This window comes from Ailuropoda melanoleuca, chromosome 3 (genome assembly GCF_002007445.2).
Source record: "Ailuropoda melanoleuca isolate Jingjing chromosome 3, ASM200744v2, whole genome shotgun sequence".
Classification (NCBI taxonomy): Eukaryota; Metazoa; Chordata; class Mammalia; order Carnivora; family Ursidae; genus Ailuropoda; species Ailuropoda melanoleuca.
The window spans coordinates 79,112,792-79,133,097 of NC_048220.1; the positions used below are offsets into that span (position 1 = coordinate 79,112,792).

At 36.4% G+C, this 20,306-nt stretch overlaps 1 protein-coding gene across 5 annotated transcripts in view; it reads left to right on the top strand.

The window, feature by feature from the left end:
* Window positions 1-20,306, top strand: part of FER (FER tyrosine kinase) — a 418,243-nt gene that overhangs the window by 143,080 nt on the left and 254,857 nt on the right. The window contains exon 1 of one of the 5 annotated variants that reach the window (XM_034656601.1): window positions 13,349-13,753. The exons of the other annotated variants lie outside the window; for them this stretch is intronic. Within the exon in view, the coding sequence (XP_034512492.1) occupies window positions 13,436-13,753 (318 nt within the window). The 5' untranslated portion in view covers window positions 13,349-13,435. Of the gene's footprint in view, window positions 1-13,348; window positions 13,754-20,306 lie in introns of those variants that run through there. 5 annotated transcript variants of the gene reach the window in all.

A 20,306-nucleotide genomic window follows, 5' to 3' on the forward strand; every position in this document is an offset into this window, starting at 1 on the left:
CTCTTGGGTTCATTGTGAGAAATGGTTAAGTTTACACATTGAAAGCACATAGAATAGTCTCTGCCACTTAGCAAATCACTATTCTTTTTTCTTTTTTTTTTAAGATTTTATTTGTTTATTTGACACAGAGACAGCCAGTGAGAGAGAGACAAGCAGGGGGAGTGGGAGAGGAAGAAGCAGGCTCCCAGCAGAGGAGCCAGATTGATGTGGGGCTGATCCCAGAGGCCGGGATCAGGCCCTGAGCCCAAGGCAGACGCTCAACGACTGAGCCACCCAGGCACCCTGCAAATCACTATTCTTTTTAATAGCTGATATTTGATTATTTGGTTATCACAGAAATGATAATGACTTAATGTATGTGCTTATTTCTCTGCTAGTCTTTATTCCTTAGTAGTGATATTATTTTTCATTAAGCATAACTCTTTTCTTTTAAAAATATAAGCTATTAATTTTTAGATGATAGATAAACATGTTTGAGATCTACTCTGTATTGAAAGTATTGTTACCTTTTGTCCACAATAGATTACAAAATACTTTTAAAATAAAGTCTCATGTTATTAATGTATGACTTATGTATTGTTGACATCAATAGGGTTGACTACCTAAATTTTTTGAAGAAAAATTTTAGTGTTACTGCTTTAACTACTCGAAGCTCACTTTCTTCTACTCCTGCACCATTGAAGTTTGTGATTAAAATTGAGGACAAGCAATTTTCATAAAAATATCACATAATCACATTTTAATGCCAGTTTTCTTTTATAGTTTAATGTGAATGAAAGAAAAAAGTCCCTAAATGCCATTCTATTTTATGATTATTTATTCATTCCTGAAATAACATTTTTCTTTTAAGTTTGCAATTATGGAAAATTCAATTAACAGCTTTTAAACTCAAATTAACTTTTAGAAGTAACTCTTCTGGGGGCTCCTGGGTGGCACAACGGTTAAGCGTCTGCCTTCGGCTCAGGGAGTGATCCCGGCGTTATGGGATCGAGCCCCACGTCAGGCTCCTCTGCTATAAGCCTGCTTCTCCCTCTCCCACTCCCCCTGCTTGTGTTCCCTCTCTTGCTGGCTGTCTCTATCGCTGTCGAATAAATAAATAAAATCTTTAAAAAAAAAAAAAAAAGAAGTAACTCTTCTGGTAAATTCATGCAACACTACTACTCACTCTATCAGTTGAAATCTGGTTTTCTTCATACTCCTTTTGTCCTTTTCTCTCAGTATTATTTAAAGGCCCCCTTTATAGCAGTAGGGCAGGGTGGAGAAACTGGGAATTTGACTGAAATCATTCTGAGTTTATTTGCCTTTAGGTGGATTTTTACCTCCATCCCTCCCAACCTCCATCCCTCCCAACCTCAGTTTTTCCATCTGTAAAATGTGGTTAGTAATATGCTCCTCACGGGATCATTATCAGGACTCAGTGAATGAATGCAAAGGCAGAGGCTTGTTACAGAGCTCCAGATAAAATTAGGAGGGTACCAGTACGCATTTGGTTTTTGTTCCTTTTCTTTCCTCTGTCTTCGCCGTTTCTCTTTCTCTCCTTTCTCTTCCATCCTTGTCGCCGCATGTCCTCTTCCCTCCTCTGCCTATTAAAACATTTAACCAACTTCTTTGAATATTATGCATCGTGTTCGGAGACATTGGGGGTAATAGACAAAGTCTGCATTCATAGATCTACATTTAGCAGAAAATGGCAATAAACAACTGATTAACAAGAAAACATCAGAGTTAAGTGCTGTGATGAATTCGATCATTAACATTCCTCAGACTTTAGCCCTCAGTCCTTGCTTTTCAATCCTTTCTTTGTAATCAAGTATCTGTGGGCTTTTTTCCCCTTTCTGTCATTCTTTAAACAACACATGAGGACTCCTAAATCTACATTTCCAAGGAAACTGGGAATACTGGAATACCAGTCAAGATAAAGATAAAAAATGAAAGAGAAGTGAAGTGAGTTATGCAAGTTCATACACAAAAAGGTTAAATATAATAAAACATTTAAATTTATTAACAATTTCATTATTATTCACACACTAGATTTTTTTCCTGTGATATTTCCTCCCAGATTAACTGTTTACTTGACTGATAGACACAGTATCAACTGGCATTCATTCTGTGTTAATTAAAAATTTAAAAAACATCAACAACAGATTTCGGACTATTATAATGTAGGTTAATGCAGATACTTTGAAAAGATAAGAAAATATAATTATCTGAAGAAAAAAGATATTTAGTTACATAGCTAATTTGTCATAATAATTGTAAATAATAAAATTGCTAAAAATTTCTGGGGTGCCTGGGTGGCTCGGTCAGTTGAGCATCTGACTCTTGATTTCAGCTCAAGTTATCATCTGGGTGGTGAGATGAGGGAACCCCATCTCAGTCTCCATGCTCAGAAGGGAGTCTGCTTGAAGGATTCTCTCCCTCTACCCTTCCCCCCCACTCACAGGCACTCTCTCAAAATAAATCTTTAAAAATTGAGAAAAATTTCTATTTATAAATGAATACAATCCTTCCATTTCTCTTATGCTGTAGTGTTTTAAATCATAAGGCACTTGCAAAGACCTCAGTAAATGAAGGCGAGTGTGTGAGAGGCCAGTAGATTATAGCATTGAGAGTGAAAATGCCCTGGCTTCTTTTATGCTGTTATTATAAATACTCACCTCTTACAATTATTTTCTCTTATAATAGTATAGAGGTGCCGGTGTTTAACACAGTACCTGGCAAAGAGTAAATGCTCAATAAACTTCTCTTCAGTGTGCCTGATGTTGCAAAATGAAACCATTGGTGGTTGGATTCTAGTATTTAGTAAAAGCTGGGCTCTGTCTCTACATAGTCCGGTATATAAGCACCAAACGGACCAAAACACCTGCTCAGTTAATGCAGAGGGGCAAATTATTCCGGAATATGTTTTAGAAAGTAATAGTCTTTATAACACTGATGGGAAGGAAAGAATGCAGAGAAATAGTCTCAACTAGTGTATTTACCACTTCTAGATAGACAAAGTAAAAAATTTAGTATTTTGTGTCATTTAAGCGGGGCCAGGATGCACTGTGTTCTCAAAAATATCTTAGTGGTTCGGATACTTTATCCCAGTACCTCCACTCCTGGGCATAGATTCAACAGAAATGAATCATATCATCGCCAAAAGACATGTACAAGATTATTCACAGGAGTACATTATTTATATTAGCCCCAAACTGAAAACTGCCAAATGTCAACAGTAGAATAGATAAATTACAGAATATTTACCAGTTGGTAAATATGTAATGAGAATGAGCATATTATGATTACATACAACAGTATGGATGAATCTTACGAACACAATGTTGAGTGAAAGATATCAGACATTACATATTTTGTGATTCCATTGATGGGGAGTTCAAAAAGAGGCCAAGGTAATCAATAATATTAGAAGTTAGGATAGTGGCTACCCTTGGCAGTGGTTACACCTTGGGATGGGGGGAGTGACTAAAAGGCACACAGCAGACTTTTGGATTACAAACGTGACTTGTTTTTGGTATGTGTTCTGGTCACAGGGATCTATTCAATCTGTGAAAAGTTCATGAACAGTACACTTTTGATAGTTATACCCTGCTATATGCATCTTGTACTCCACCTAAAATTTTCAGAAAAAAATTCATTCTAGTTTAGCATGGGGTCAGTATGAAAGCGTGCTCAATTCTGTATGTGTGTGTTAGTTTTTGCCTGTATGTTGGGCAGATTTTGGCGGTCTTTTCAGAATTATGTGGCAGGAGGGGGGGTGCTTTTTAAATTATACAGACCATCCTTTTATCTCTCTGTCACCCATTCCCTTCCCATAGAATGGTATTTTTTTCTTGGACTCTATACTTCCCTCCCTTCCTTTCTCTTTTCTTAACAAGCCATGGTTAACTGTGATGTTTGCTGAGAAAGTGTTGTGTCTTTCAGGTCTCTTGGGTTAAAAAGAGTTTGAGGACTATTGTGCAAAGGATGTTGCCTTAAACAGCTCTTTTAAATTCTGAGTGCCTCTTGGGAAAGTGACATGTTAATCTTTGTGAGATATTAATAGGTGCCCCCAATCAGGGGCTTAGGAGAGCCGAAGAAAGTGCGAGTCACCCTGCAAGTAGGGAGTGCACGTTTGGCAGCTCTAACACAAATCAGCAGCCTCATGAGTGGGCGTGGTGTTGGAAAGCAAAGTTAGAGATTGCCGAAGATGAATTTAGTCTGTTTTACAATTTTGCCTAAACCTGGCTCTTCCCTTTTCAGAAGTAATTTTGATTGAGACAAGTATGTGGAAAAAAAGGATAGAGGAGAAGGCTTAGAAAAAGGTCTTGAAATTTTGGGAAGGAGAACTGACTTCTGTGGTATAGCCAGGAATGGGAGAGGGCTGCAGGGGGAAACAAATGGGCTTAGCAAGTGCAAGGAGGATGTGGCAGAGGCAGGTAATTTGGGAGGTTGAAATATAGTAGGCTATAGATTATGAAGCGTGGCTGGTTTCAGTGGCTGAAAGACCGAGAACTGGACTGGTAGAGGTAGAAGGTCAGGCAGAGTCAAATGGGATCCAGTTGGTAAGAAAAGCTTTGGTCGTCTTTTGAGATGTTCCATTAATCTAGAGTCATAAGAATCTTAGATGTTCCAAATAGTCAGAAACTACTGAAACTCTGGCAGTTTAAATGGTTTGTGTTCTTTTTTCTTTTCTTTTTTCCAATTAGATACAGTCTTATGAAGCCAGAACAGTGTTCTTATCCCACAAAGGTATTTTGTAGTTTTGACAAGGGGATAAATCAGGCCCTTCTAATTAAAATTTGCTTTTGGAGGGAACTCTTCTTTCTCCCCATCCTTTGTCTCTAAGGCTGTTAAGGAAGAATCAAGAAAGGAAAAAAGAGAGATCTGGTGAGGGGGAGAACAGGAACAACAGAAACAGATGAGGGGAGGAAGATACATAGAGGTGAGAAAGATGAAAGATAAAGCACAGGAGAGACAACAGAAAATACAGAAATAAGAAGTAGGTCATAGTCAAAAGAGAAAGGGACTAGGAGAAGGGACATGGCAGAGGAGAGCACATGAATTTAAAATAAAATAAAAATATTATTGAACCAAGCTAACTTAAGAGTGTCAAATTTTTTGCTTTAAATAGTTCAGTAATATCTATCAAGGGATACAATTTGTAGTTCATATATTTAGTAAAATTCATTCTCATATTTTCAAGTTTTAGGTCAAGAGCCAAATTATAATTTTTTTAAAAGATTTTATTTGAGAGAGAGAGAGAGAGAGAGCATGAGCAGGGGGGAGGGGCAAAGAGAGAGAGAGAAGTAGGGAGCTTGACTTAGGCTTGATCCCAGCACCTTGGGATCATGACCTGAGCCGAAGGCAGACACCTACCTGACTGAGCCACCCAGGTGCCCCCCAAATTATAGTATTTTAAGAAAATTTTTCTGTGTAGTTCTTTGATTAACACTAAATTATTGATTACCAACTGATTTTTGGGTGGTATTTAATAAAATATTAAAGTGGAGCATTTTGATATTTATTTTAATAAGGTGGTCCCTCCAAACAGAAATCTGAAATATCATAATTTATTATAGCATTTGTAGGTAGAAGTTTTGGATGAGTATAGACTTTCATCATACAGACAGTAACTTCAATGTGCTATTAATTATGTCACTATTATTTGGATAGAGCTTATGTTAGCAGTGTTTAATTATTACAGATATCTATACTTTTTGATATGGTGAGCCTTTTTCAGTTTTATTACTTATAAAATATTCATAGTCTTTGCCATTTATTAGTCTCCAGTGCAGGTGTATTATTAGAAAAGAAAATTGCTGGATAACTCTATCACGTTCACTCACGGTTAGATGACAAAGATGAAATTCGAATCATCATGAAAACTCTTATTGAGATTCCTTTCTGTCCACCCTTTGTCCATAATAGAATTATATAGACTTTCTCTGTAACCGTGATCAATTTTGTACCATATTTGATCATGTTCTCAAGGATTTAATTTTGGAACTTAAAACTAATAAAAATTAATTGACCATGGGATTCTACATGTTGATTAGGAAGTCTTTTTAGTATGATACAATGAATATTTTATGTCATCTTTTATTTGTGTAATTTGGCTTAGTTTATTTAAAATGTGTTTAAATTAGAAAGCCTCTTTGCCAGCCTCTTTTGATAATAATGAAAATCCATGAGGTTTCTCTCTTTTTTTTTAATTTCAGAGACTGTCTAATGGTACAGATATGCTAAACAAACATGTTGATTCTGACCTTTCACTAGCTTTAACTCACCAGAGAAGTTAATACCTATGCACTTTCTAGCGTCCTGTGAGAGCATGCAGTTTAGAGGTCTCACTTTAATTTGGTGGTTCCTTATTATAATTTCAAAAATAGTTTTAGGAAATGAAATCGTAATTATTTTTATTTTGAAAGATATACCATGCTTTTAAGATGATGTAGTAAATTGTGCAGATACTTAAAATACTTGGTATATGAGAAGTAAAACCAACATGGACTAGACATAGTGAGGAACACACTGGTCTTTTATTCTCCAGAGGAATTTGAAAGCCCAGTTGAATTTGTCTGTCATTTCTGATAGGCTTCTCGGGTGAGCTTTAGGGATGTTGCCTCTTTGCCATCTCCCAAAGTCAAAGTCAGGGACAGCTTTAACCTCTTGCTTTTAGCAGCTATACAATGTGATTTGGGATTCAAATGATAAAAACCAAAGAACACAAGGGAATCTTCCTGTGTCCTTCCAGGTTTCCTTAGAGTTCTTCATCTGATTGGCAGGAAGTGAAAAAATGCTGATGCTTTAAGGTTCAGCTGTATCATTTCTAAGAAAGGCAGCCCAGTATAATGATCATATCTAGGGAACTGAAGATGGCAGGGAACATGATGTCATCATATATAGGTAATCACTATAGGTAATCAGACTTTTGTCTTAAATTGTTAGGAGAAAAGTCTGTTAGCTCTGGGAATGTGTAAACTGCATGTTGCAAGGGTTTTTATATAGATTTAAAATATACTTGTTTATATGCTTGTGTTCATTCACTCATTCATTCATTTTCTGTCGTAGTCCCCTGAGTATTTGAAATAGCTAATGCTGACAAGATTCGGCAAAATAGAAACAGAAACTAAAATCAGGACCCGAAAAAATAGGGTTGTACCAGTTTATGAAGACTGGGGGGAAAACTATATAGATCATAGTATGTATAGTTACTACACGAGAGCTGTTATTTTGTCTCTAAGCTCCCCAAAGGCCAAAATGAAAAAGGAGATAAAGTCATATAACACTTACTATTAAATAAAAGAAAGCATGTCACATTGCAGGGGAAGCAAAGCTTTTCATTGCATTTAGCTCTAATAGAATTTCTTACTAGAGGCTTTAACCCTGACTTCTGTGGTGACAGTGCCCTTGACAATATCACTGTAGCTAATGCAGGAAGGAGATTGATAAGGCCATCTCTTGCAGAATCTAGACTCCCTCAGTGGAGTGGAGACTATAACACCAAAATCAGTTCTGTGGGGGCCTGAGAATGCAGCTGTCTATAAATTGGTATTATCTAAGAATATAATATAGACTTAGAATAGCATATACTTTTAACAGTTCTGTCTTAGTACTATTTTTCTCAGCTTCCGTTTGGATATACAGTGGATAAATATGTTCACTGGGAAGTGTTCTCAATTGCAGGTATTCTGTACTTGTTTGAAGGTGGATCTGTAAGAAGAATTTATTAGTGAAGAATTTATTTGCTGATTTTTAAAAAAAATTGAAGGCCTGTTTTTTCTTTGAAAATAATTGGAAATATTTTATATATTAAAATAATTTGCATATGTGTGTGAAAACATAACCCCCATAAAATTATTCAAAACTTCTTCCTTGTTATGATTAAGAACTATTATTGATGATTAAAGAGAAGTTGTCAGTGTAAACTTCAACTTTTTTTGCTTGCAATTTCTATGATGTACTGTACTTACTGCTTTCTCACTGTTTTCTACCTCGTTCTTAATTTCAGTTTGTAGATTTTTTTTTTGTTGGGTTTAGGTGTGGTCACTCTTTGTACAGATTGTAAAGATAAACGATTAACGAGTGCTGTAAATCCAACTATTGTGTGAAACATATTCCATTTTGGAGGGGATGGTTTTTGTTTTAGTTTTTTTTTTAAGATTTATTCATTTATTTGAGAGAGGGAGTGAGAGAGAGAGAGAGCAGACATGAGCACAAGGTGGGGGAGGGGAAGACAGAGAGGGAGAGAGAGAATCCTTAGGCAGACTTCCCCTGAGCATGGAGCCTGACACGGGGATTGACCCCAGGATCCTGCGATCATGACCTGAGCCAAAATCAAGAGCTGGCTGCTTGACCAACTGAGCCACCTAGGTGCCCCTGGAGGGAGTAGTTTTCTAAACAAAATTTAAAAGTCAAAAAATTTCAAAAATCGATTGTAATTCAAAATTTAAAATTTCCCAAAAGATCATTCTTTGAAAGACACTTGATTTGGGTCATTAACATTTGTCTCTAATATGTCATTTGAGGAAAATTACTAAAAGAAAGGGACTGACTGCCTGCTAGACATAAAATATTATTACTGGCGAATAATCCTGCAGGGAAGGTGTTATTCCTACCTTTCATATGAGAATATTTAAGCTTGAAGAGGTTAAGGAATTTGATTAGAATCAGAGTGACAGATTCAAACTCAAAATTTTCTGGTACTATAGGCAAAGTTACACTACCTCTCTGAGCTCAATTTCCTTTTTTGGTAAAATGTGGCAGATCATAGAAACCTCCAGAATTATTTGGAAATTAATAAGGTGATGTTTGTAAAAATTAGCCCAGTGCCTGGCATGTAACTAAACTCAATAAAGGTAGCTATAAAGAAAGAAAAAGTTACCATGATATCTCTTAAGTATGGCTTTTCAGTGTACTTAGATCGGAGGTTATAATTCACTTTAACATAGTTTAATTCTTTTTCATAATATAATGCATCAAGATAAGAAATTACCAGACCCAAAGATAAGAAATTACCAGCAGGTGGAGCTCAGTGTCAGAGAAACCACATTTCTGAAATTGGGATTTTTTTTTACCTTATATTTTAAAAATAAAACTAAATGCTGTACAGTTTTGAAATTTATATGTGAAGTTTTTCTGTTTTTAATATGCCTACCAAAAGTCATCAGCCTACAACATAGTTCTTAAATATGTAAAAATAATGCTTAGTTACTGGTATCATAATGAATTCTTTGTTATATCATGATGACAGTTCGCGTACATGACTAAGATGCTTAAAGTGAACTTCATCTATACAGACTGGCTTAGAATTTGATCATTTCATTCAGTAATTGGACTGATAATCTCAAATTTAACTTGTCGAAACCCTCAGATCTGCCGCTCTCACAGTTTTCTACTTCTTAGTAAATGGTATCACTTGTAATCAGCTACTCAAGCCAAAATCTTGGGAAACACCTTTGTATTCACTTTTTCTCAAATCTCCCATCCACTCCATCAGCAGGTTCTCTTGATGCCACCTCCAAAATATAACCCCAAACCCACCTGTGTCAGCATCTCCCCTGTGACCATCCTAATAAAGACACCACAATTGTGGCCTGGACTACTTCAGTCATGCTATCTGCTTGCTCCCTTGTCCTTCCTACATTTTATTTTCTGTACAGTAACTAGAGTGATCTCAATGTGGTCTTGTCTATCTCCTGCTAATGACCCTCCAGTGGCATCTCTGTGTAATTAACATAGAATTCAAATTTCTTACTGTAGCCTAAACTACACGATCTTTTCTATGCCCGTCTCCTCCCAGTGAAGCCTCCCCCCTCATCTCCCATACTCAAGGCTTTCTGATCTGAGTGCCCTTGACTTGCCAAGCTGCTTCTCATCTCAAGACTTTCTGTTTCCTCTCTCTTTAATATTCTTTTACCGGTTTTTTTTAAAGATTTTATTTATTTATTTGACAGAGAGACAGCCAGCGAGAGAGGGAACACAAGCAGGGGGAGTGGGAGAGGAAGAAGCAGGCTCCCAGCGGAGGAGCCTGATGTGGGGCTCGATCCCAGAACGCGGGGTCACGCCCTGAGCCGAAGGCAGATGCTTAACGACTGCTCCACCCAGGCGCCCCCTTTTACCAGTTTTTTATATGACTGACCACCTTCTTTCCATCACTTCAGCTCAAATATCATTCCTTTGAGGTATCTCTGACTGCTCTAGCTATAATGGGCTCTCTTATTATTTGTGTACCCCTGCTGTCATTATGTATCCTATTGCCCCTTTTCACTTCTTACCTAGCACTTACTGCTAGTGTCTTTACTGTTCCTCCTTCTCCTTATTTTGTTAGTTAACATTTACTATGTAGTAGGGTTCTTCTAAGCATTTCTATGCATTAGATACTTTAATATGTGTATTGATTTGTAGTAATTCATTTAATCATGGTATTATGTGTATATGTTTTTAGTGTCTGTTTTCTTTCCCTATAATCCCTGCCAGCTTCCCAAACTGTAGCTTCAAGAAGACAGTTATTTTCATTTTGTTTACTGCTATTTCCTTAGGTTTGTGCAGTACTTGGCACATAGAAGAGGGTCCGTAAATATTTCTTGAGTACTGGGCTAGCTCTTAGAATCCATAATAGCAAATAGAGTCATCAAATATTAAAATAATCTCCTATGGGAAAGAGAAACTTTTTAAGGAAGAAATCATACCTGACTGATTATTCTTAGAGTTCTTTTCTATGAAGATAATAGGGTATAAGCTAGGTTTTAGAAAAAAACGTTGACAATGTTCTTTACCAAAGATTACTAAATAATAAGTCACCATTCGATGGGAAATACGCTTTTAGCATGACCCAAGAAAAGGTTTAAAATCAGAAATCAAAAAGGTAAGAATTGATAGATATTTATTTAACTGGAAAAGTGTAAAGATCAAGGTTCCTCAGCAATTAATAATCACATCCTTTATGGGTTGAATTGTATCCTGCAAAAAGAAATGTTGAAATCCTAATACCCAGTACCTATAAATATGACCTTATTTGGAAATAGGGTCTATAGATGTAATGAAGTTAAGATGAGTTCATTGGAGTAGGCTGTAGTCCAATACGATTGGTATCCCCATAAGAAGAGAAGAGAGTTTGACGTACAGGGAATACAGCCACATGAAGACAGAGGCAGAGCTTGGAGTTATGCTGCCATACGCAGAGGATTGTCTGGGGCTACCAGGAGCTATACAATACAAGGAAGGATCCTCCCCTAGAAGTTTTGGCCCTGCCGACATCTTGATTTCAGACACTGAGCTCCAGATCTGTGAGAAAATAAATTTCTGATGTCTTAAGCTGCCCAGTTTGTGGTCCTTTGTTAGAGTAGCCCTCAGACACTAATGCAACATCTATTTTGTTTATTATCTTTATAAGTGATCTGGAAGACTGCCTAGTGAGGTATCGAGATGATACCAAAATTTTGTTGTTCTGAAAAGCAAAACCAATGGGTATTAGATGATCATAGGAGGCATACCTGAGTTAGCTTTTCTGTGGGCTAGACCAAGAAGCAAGAAGTCTAGCTACTCTAGATTCTATAGTCCTTGACAGTAAACATTAATTTTGATTTGTTTTATCTCCAAGATTGTTTCCAGATTTAAATTTTGCAATTTTTATGAGCCTATGAGTTTATATGACAGGTACTTAGTGAATGCTAAATGAATATTGAAATATCTTATGAATAAGATCAAACAGAAAGTAAGAGAGAAAGAAAGGAAAATAAAAATAAATTTGTAGGTGTAAAAATATGAGTTGTTATGTTTATAATGATCTGGGGGGGGGGCGCCTGGGTGGCTCAGTTGTTGGGCGTCTGCCTTCAGCTCAGGGCATGATCCCAGGGTCCTGGGATTGAGCCTCACATCGGGCTCCCTGCTCCACTGGGAGCCTCCTTCTTCCTCTCCCACTCCCCCTGCTTGTGTTCCCTCTCTCGCTGGCTGTCTCTCTCTCTCTGTCAAATTAATAAATAAAATCTTTTTAAAATATTAAAAAATAAAAAAAAATAAAATGATCTAGGGGGGAAAATGAGACCAAGGAAAGAATATTGAGAATCCGTATATATTGTCTCTTGCGTATATCAACCTATAGCAGAAAGACGAAATGAGTGAGTTGCTAATATATCCTTTGAGACTCTTTTTTGGCAACAGAATGCTTTTGGTGAGGTGGAGCAGGGACCCCGCCCAGGTAACATAGTATAATGGTTAATTGAATGAATTCTGGAACAGAGTTGCTTGGACTTGAATTGTAGGTTAGCCACTTATTGGCCACATAACCTTGGGCAAGTTATTTAAGCTTTCTGTGCCTCAGTCTTCTCCTCTGTAAACTAGGGCTTGTAATAGAACCTATCTCATAGGATTATTATGGGAGATTAAATGAGATAATCCCCTTGAAATGTTTAGAACAGTGCCTGGCTTTTAAGAAGTTCCCCATCCCACGCTCTCTATTATTATTTACTAAATGTAATGTTTTGTAAAAATTATTCTCAGAATATAAAATAGGACTTTTCCCTGATGGGCATGATGTAAAGAAGAATTGTTGCTGTGGACAACAAAATCAAAATGTGCATATATTTAAAATAGAAAAATAGAGGAAATTATACAAAGAGGTAAATTTTATTTATTTATTTTTAAATTGCATTGAATTGGAAAAGGAGGCTAAGGGTTTAAAGGAGGAGGCGTTATGACAGAATTGTGAACCCAGGAAAGTTTCACTGAGTCAGACTTTTGTGTAGTAGGTGTCTCTTGCTTTTCCTATTTTTCTTATTTATTTTCATAACGTTCCTTAAAATTTGGTCCATTTTAAAGAATGTTCTGCCCAGTATCTCGGCATGTTATCTGGCATCTAGTGGTTGCACAGTACCTTCTTTTTAAAAAAATGAGTGAATAAAACTAGGACTTACATAGCAATTAACAAATTATTATAGAACAGAGTATCAAAATAGGAGCCTTATGTTCAGATGAAAAATTTATGATTTTAAGTATCCCAAACATTCTCCTGTTTCTCCAGCCCTGTCACCTCATTATGTTAAGCTCAAAAATTCTTGCTGCAAGGAAATTTTTAATTTTATTTTTATTGAGACCTTAAAGACCATTTATGCATAATTTTATTCCTTTCTTTTTGAATCCTAAGAATTATAAGGCACTGGACAGTTAGACCTTAGTAAAATTAGTTAAAAAGCACTGGATTAAGAAAAGCTTTATAGCACAGCTGTTTGCACAGTGTTGTTTCAAGAAGTGCTTAAAAACGTGGTTTATTCTCAGAGATCTCAAGGTCCACGTTTCTGAAGCAGAAAGACTTTTACAGGTTCTATAGGAAGAAAACAAGTTATTTTATTTCAAAAAATCAATTAGAAAATAGATTTATTTCTTAAATGACAGATCTGCACTAAATGCATGAGGATTGTCTCTGTATTGCTGGATAAACAGTGGCACTTGTTGGATGCGTGATTCCTTTTATCCAGAACTGACTGGTATACTTCCGTGCCAACAGGGGGAGATAGTATCAAATCGGAGATCCAGATCTATGCCTCTTCTATTTTGCATTTGGCTCAGACAGGAAGGTCTGTGGAGAAATTGTTCTCTGTGGGCCCACCGTCACCAGCTCTTGGCTAAATTTGAGATGGAGAAGAAAAATCGATGTGTGCATTGTGGGTGCAGGCTGGAGCCTGGGGGTGACTTGCAGTCCTGTAAACCTTGCGCTTTAAGGCTCAGCTTTGAGGCTGCCTCTTCGTCTACCTCAGAAGTCAAAAAAGATCAGGTAAGGGGAGGCTGGCTCAGGCCTCCTTTCGCCACAACTCAGAAATCGCCCGAGAGTCCAGCACAGCATCTATTTTATGGTTCCTCTCCAAATGGGAAGAATAACTTTTCTTGACTGACTTCTGACTATAATAGTAGCAAAATTAGTTTGAGGGAATACTATCACTCAGATGCCAAAGGAACCCATTAAAAAATGAAAGTGGCTTCTTTTCCATTTCTAGTTAATTTAATTTATTTTTTTTAATTCACTGCTCAGATTTGTGAAAAATATGTGCTCTCTACTATGCCAAAACATGGGAAAGGGAAAAAAGCGCACTTCTGTGGAATATCTGAGGAGAAGCATTGCTCAGTTTAAAATCTGTTATGGTATTGAGATTTTTGTTTTCCAGATTTTAGTTTTTTCATCAGTTGGTGAGCCCAATTTTATCTTCATATTTTCAATTTCTGTGAGGAAAGGAAAATAATAATATTTTTCTTGTTAGGTGTTAAATAATTGATGACAGTACAAGATAAAACCTTTCACTTTGATACATAACTATATAGTTCAATACTAATTTTGTAATTAATTCTTATGGTTCAATTTAGTAACCTGGAACACACTAATTTCTTAATATTTTAATGTATAACATATAATTTCTGTGAACATATAATTTCTGTGAATAATAGGAATGGAATTCTGTCTTAAATCTGTTGTGTTAGTAAAGATTTATATTTATACATTATTTTGCAGTTTAAACTTAATTGCCTGCATCCTCCAAGTCCCTTAATTAGTGCCCCTATATTTTAGGCTGTCATTCTTCCATATTCACTATGTTAGGAGAAATAAATTCTGGCCTCGAATAAGCATGGAAAACTCAAAAGAGTGTTCAGTGATTATATACCTTCATATATTTTTTCTTAACATTTGTTGAGAGTTGTAGTAGATATATAATTCCTGTTTTAATGTCACTGAATTCCACATTTAAGGTGCTCTAAATATTAGTGTCCTGCCGTCGTTAAGTACTATTCATAAATAGAAGAATCATTTCTTACACTTTTAAGTTTTGTGTTATCTTGATTTATAGAGTCATAAAAATATGAAAGGATGTAGAATCCATTGGTGTCATACTGCCCCATCTGTCATTTTATATATAATAATGTCTCTGAAGCCCAAGATAGTGACTCACGTAACTTGTTAGTGACTTGTACAACTCTAATTTTCTATAACTTTGAAGGAATGTTCTGCTTCCTTTTTACCCTTTGTTTCCTGATACATATTTTTATGACCCTCATTTGATATTTTCCTGTATTTATATTTTTATTTTTTGTATATCTCATTATTTGTCCAGAAACAATTTTATGCTCTTTATTGTTTTCGAAATCGTTTCAATTCTCAGTTTTTATTCATTTTTCTTTTCTTCTGTATCCATCCATGACTCCGAAGATTTATCTTTGGTTATTAGCTATTAACCTAAATATAATGTGATTACTTATGAAAAATCTCTAAATATACTTTTAAACATTTATCATTGTCAGTCTGCTTAGATATTACTACACTCAGGCACAAACATATTCAGATTCACATGTAATAGCTTATGTGCTGATTTCATACCTGAATTGTTCAGAGGAGGGTTTTCAATTCTTAGGGAGTCACTAACTTTCTTTCATAGGGATGTTCTGACATCTTTGGTTTTTGCTCTCTGATATTCTTTTATGATGTTTCCAATGAATCCTTATGACCACAGGACGCATACTGACTCATGAGGGCTTATTTTAGGCAGGAGGCTTCCATTTTACCAGAAACTCAGATTCCCCTGGATATGGGACCTTGTCCAAGGCTAGTTTGTCTTCCCTTGGTGAGCTTTCCCCTCCCTCCCCCCCAGCTGTGCTGCTGTTAGCCATCTGTTTCCTCCTTCAAGTAGTCTTCTTAATGTAATACTAATTCTATATTGTCTGTGGCGGATCCTTCTTTACTGTTTTTTACTTCATTAATGCATCCTCATACAGTTCTCCATCTTCTCCAAATTTTTTACTGTGCCCTCTGGAATCTTAATCTAGTAAGCAAACTTCCTTCTCAAGAGAAGATTCCTCATTCTCCCATATTCCATGTAATTCGGCATTGACAAGTGGTCCTTAATGGTCCTTTATTATTCTTTCATCCTTAATGTGAAAGCCTCTGTGTTTTCAAGGCTTGTGAAGTTTGGTTTACTCCTTTTCACTGATGAACTCTTTCATACTTCTGTTCATTCCCCTTCATTTATCGAAGAATAAGTTCTCTGGTTTACTATCTCTTTTTTATACCTTGAGCCGTTTGGGATGATTTGATCATTCATGTGGAACACCCATCCCAAACCTTGGTTTCGATGTTCACCAATCTAATACAGTATTGATTGACGGCTAGTAGCTGAGAAGCAAGTTCAGGTCAAGAGGCCTTTTGTAAGAATGGAAGAAAGCTCCTTGGCCCTTGTTGTCCCTCTTGAGTAACTGGCACCAGCTCTGGACTGCTTACTTTACAGACTTCTTATTTCATAAGAAACATAAAACCTTATATGGGGAGGTTAATTTTAGACATATTTCTGCCGCATATAGCTGAATTTAATCCTGACTGAAAGAATAAGCAAAATTTTAGTGAAAATAGGAAACTATCAGTCAGCGTAGTACTGCTGTTTTCATTGTTGTTGCTTATTTTTTTGTATGTTTTAGAAGGGACATGATCACAGGAGCTTGTTGTAGCCTGTTTATTAAGGTAGAAGAATTTTAGTGCATCACTAGACATAACGATAGGTTATAATATTTAAAAATCTCGCCACTGCATTTTTTCTTTAGTAAATATCTATATTTTGAAGGTGTGGGATTTTCCTTCCCCCCAGCTCCCTAGTTTCTGGTTAAATTCTTAGGAAGCCTAATTGGCCCTCCCGATTGACAATATGTCATATGTTTTAAAGTTATATACATATTTCAGTGTTTGGTAATGTGGTAAAGTTGATGCATTCTTGATATTTATCATAGCACTTACTTTTTTCATAAGGATGAAAAAAGATTGTAAGGATTAAGAGCTATTGTATACGTTAAGAGAAAGCAAGGTAATTGTACATTATTTCAGGTTATCCTTGCAAATTGTATGGTTTTAGGTTATTACTTTATATGCTCAATTTCTAATTAATTTCAGGCAAAAGATTTATTCCAGTTATGAATGATAAAATTTTTATAAGGCATCTTCCTTCAAAGTATATATATACTAAGACTGTTTTTGAGCTTTTCTTTCTTTCTTTCTTTCTTTCTTTCTTTTTTTTTTTAGGATTTTCAGAGACAGCACAGCACAAGCAGGGGGAGCGGCAGGCAGAGGGAGAGACACTGAGCAGGGAGCCTGACACAGGGATTGATCCTAGGACTCTGGGATCATGACCTGAGCCAAAGCAGATGCTTAACCAACTGAGCCACCCAGGCGCCCCTCTTTTTGCTCTTTTCTCAAAGAATGAAAGGGAGTGGAAGTGGTAGAAAATATGGTCAAAATTTTAAAATAAAACAAAAACACAGATGATAGATGAATACTTCAGACTCTGATCACTTAGTCAAATAATTACTGAGGCCTTTATAGTTTACTTTTTGTAATGCTTTTCTATGGATTTAAAAAATATTATTTACATAAACTTTATTCTGATGAAGCAGCCTGTCTATAGACATACGAGAACACTGAATGTATAATGAAAATTCATAACAGATTATAGACTAGTGCTTCTGCGGGGACTGGGGAAAGAGGAAGGGCATGAAATGTTTTTTAGCCTTCTCACTCCATCACAGCAAGTGAAGTATTTCTATATACCTAATGTTATAATGTATATATCCTGCAGTAATTAGTAAAAACTGACTGTTTTGTTTGTGGTAGCAAGAAAGTATTGGCTACCTTAAAGCTTTTCTTTGCCAAGAAAAAAGAAAGTCTTACATTGAAGAAGCACACAAAAATAGATTGCTCTGTTCCACAATGTGTTATTGTTAATCTACTCTAAGTGCTGACAGAAGCAAGGCAAATACTTTATTAGATAAAGCCACATCTTGCAAGTCAATTCCTATCATCACCAGATGTTTCCAGCTGGAATCTAGACACCATTCAAGATACTGTGTACTAGAATTCCAGAAATCCTTGGTGACATGATTTATTCACTGCATAATTTCACCCAGTGAAAGGTTAGCTTTTCCTTTGTATTTAACAGAAATAAGACACTTGAGCATCATAAGGAATGGAGCTTATAAAGATTATAGGGTGTTTGTTTGTTTGTTTGTTTGCTAAAGGAGTGGTCACCAAGACTGGATGGCCAACAGCCGCTTAATGGATGGCAGCCGCTTAACTTGCTAATGATGGGCTGTAATAAGAGGAACAATAGTAGAGTAAAATTTGACTGATTTAAAAATTGTTCTAGAATATAGCCTCATCTCAAAGTTAAGAGTACTCTAAATCTAGTAGGAAACTATGTTTTTTTAAAGAATGGTCATGAAAAATGGTAGGCAAACTATTATTTTAAAATTATAATTCTCTACTTAATCACAAATGTATTCCATCATTCATTTTGAAATACATACAGAATATTTATTATACGCATAAAGCCTTTAAACTCCACTATTAGTTGATACCATATAAACTTAGCTTAGGTTTTGGTTAGATGTTAATGTTTATGTTTTATAAATTATTATAGATTTTTAAATCTATGGCAAAAAAACAAGTATGATTTTGAGGGGTTAGAGCAGGAAAGAGTGAATAACTTGGCTCTGCAGAGTGAATGAGAGGGAAAGGCATAGGTGTGAGTGGCGGATGGCTACCCGACACTTGGGTGACTAAGGTCCTACTAGTTCTGCTCAATAAGTAACTGAAGTGGGAGGAGCAGATGGAAGCTAATGAGTTCAGTTTGGGGTGCTAAGTTTGATGTGTCCTGAACTTTCTTCTAGACATGATTGGCAGACAGCTTGGTATGTCTTTCTGAAGCTGGAGATTAAGACTTAGGAGTGATCAGTATAATTAAAGCAGAGAAAGGACAAAGAAAGAGAAGAAATATGAAATATAAAGACTGAAAAGCTTTCTTTGATTTTGGCAATTTTTAGGAGGTTGTTAGTGACTTCAGTGGAAATAGTTTCTGGGGAGTGGTGAGGGTGGTGGTCCGATTGCGTGGATATGGGTGTGAGTGGAGTGAGAAGTGAGGTTTCACTTGAAGAAATAGTTTCAGAATATTTAAGAATAAGGTGTATTTGTATTTAAATCCAGAATGTGGGACTTTAGACAAGTCACTTTACCTTTCTGAGTGTGAGCGTCCCCATTTGTAAAATGGGGATAATAATGATTTTTTATGTTTTGTTTTGTTTTGTTTTGTTTTAAGATTTGTTCATTAACTTGAGAGAGAGCACAGACGGAGAGGGAGAAGCAGACCCGCACAGAGCAGGGAGCTTGATATGGGGCTAGATCCCAGGACCCTGGGATTATGACCTGAGCCGAAGGTAGCCGCTTAACTGACTGAGCCACATAGGCATCCGATTTTTTAAGTTGTTTTTAAAGGATTAAATGATAAAGCAGGAAAGTTACCTTGTAGTTTGCTTTATACAAAAGAAATGCACCAAATAATTGTTTTTGGTTTTTTTTTTAGTTTTTCTTAAAGATTTTATTTATTCATTTGAGACTGAGAGAGAGAGAGAGAGAGAACATGAGCAGTGGGGAGAGGCAGAGAGAGAGGGAGAAGCAGGGTCCCCACTGAGCAGGGAGCCTGGCTGGGGGCTTGATCATGACCTGAGCTGAAGGTGGACGCTTAACTGACTGAGCTACCCAGGCATCCGTAATTGTAATTATTAACAGAAGACAGTCTACACTACTCAGGAGAATTTTGGATAAGCAGGAAAAGAGAGTAATGACATGGTAGTTTGAAGGACGCACAGGGTAAAGAAAGTGTTATTTCTTAGTTTTAAAAGGACGGGAGAATTAACTGCTCACAGAATCAGTAGGTACAGAATTACAGACGACTTCCACTTACAGAATTTCATTTGTAGAGTTATAGATGATTTTACTTACAGGAATGAGTAAAGAGGAAGAATCGGTAGAGAGGAGGATGTTGAAAATTCAGATGAAAGAGGGAATAAAGGGAGTAAGTTAATGGAGTGAAATTGAAAGGAAATGGAAGGGCATTGTGGGATAGGTAGAGAAGTTGTTCTTGAAGAGAATCCAAACCATCTCCTAAAGAGAGGAAGGGAGGGAAGGAGGGACAGGTGTGTGTGTGTGGAAGCATTTGAAAGTACAGGGTAAAATAGAAAGTTCAATGAAAATAATAAGTTGACTATAAGAGGCTTTTGGGGATTTCAGTGGAGAAATCTGCAAAACATGTGGCCATTGAGTCTGGAACACAGGAGTCAAGTCTGTCTTGGTTGTCATAGAGAAAGGAGTCAATCTCTGAACACTCCACAGGAACAGATATTTTTTTTTCCTGTTTTTTTTTTTTTAAATATTTTATTTATTTATTCGACAGAGATAGAGACAGCCAGCGAGAGAGGGAACACAAGCAGGGGGAGTGGGAGAGGAAGAAGCAGGCTCATAGCGGAGG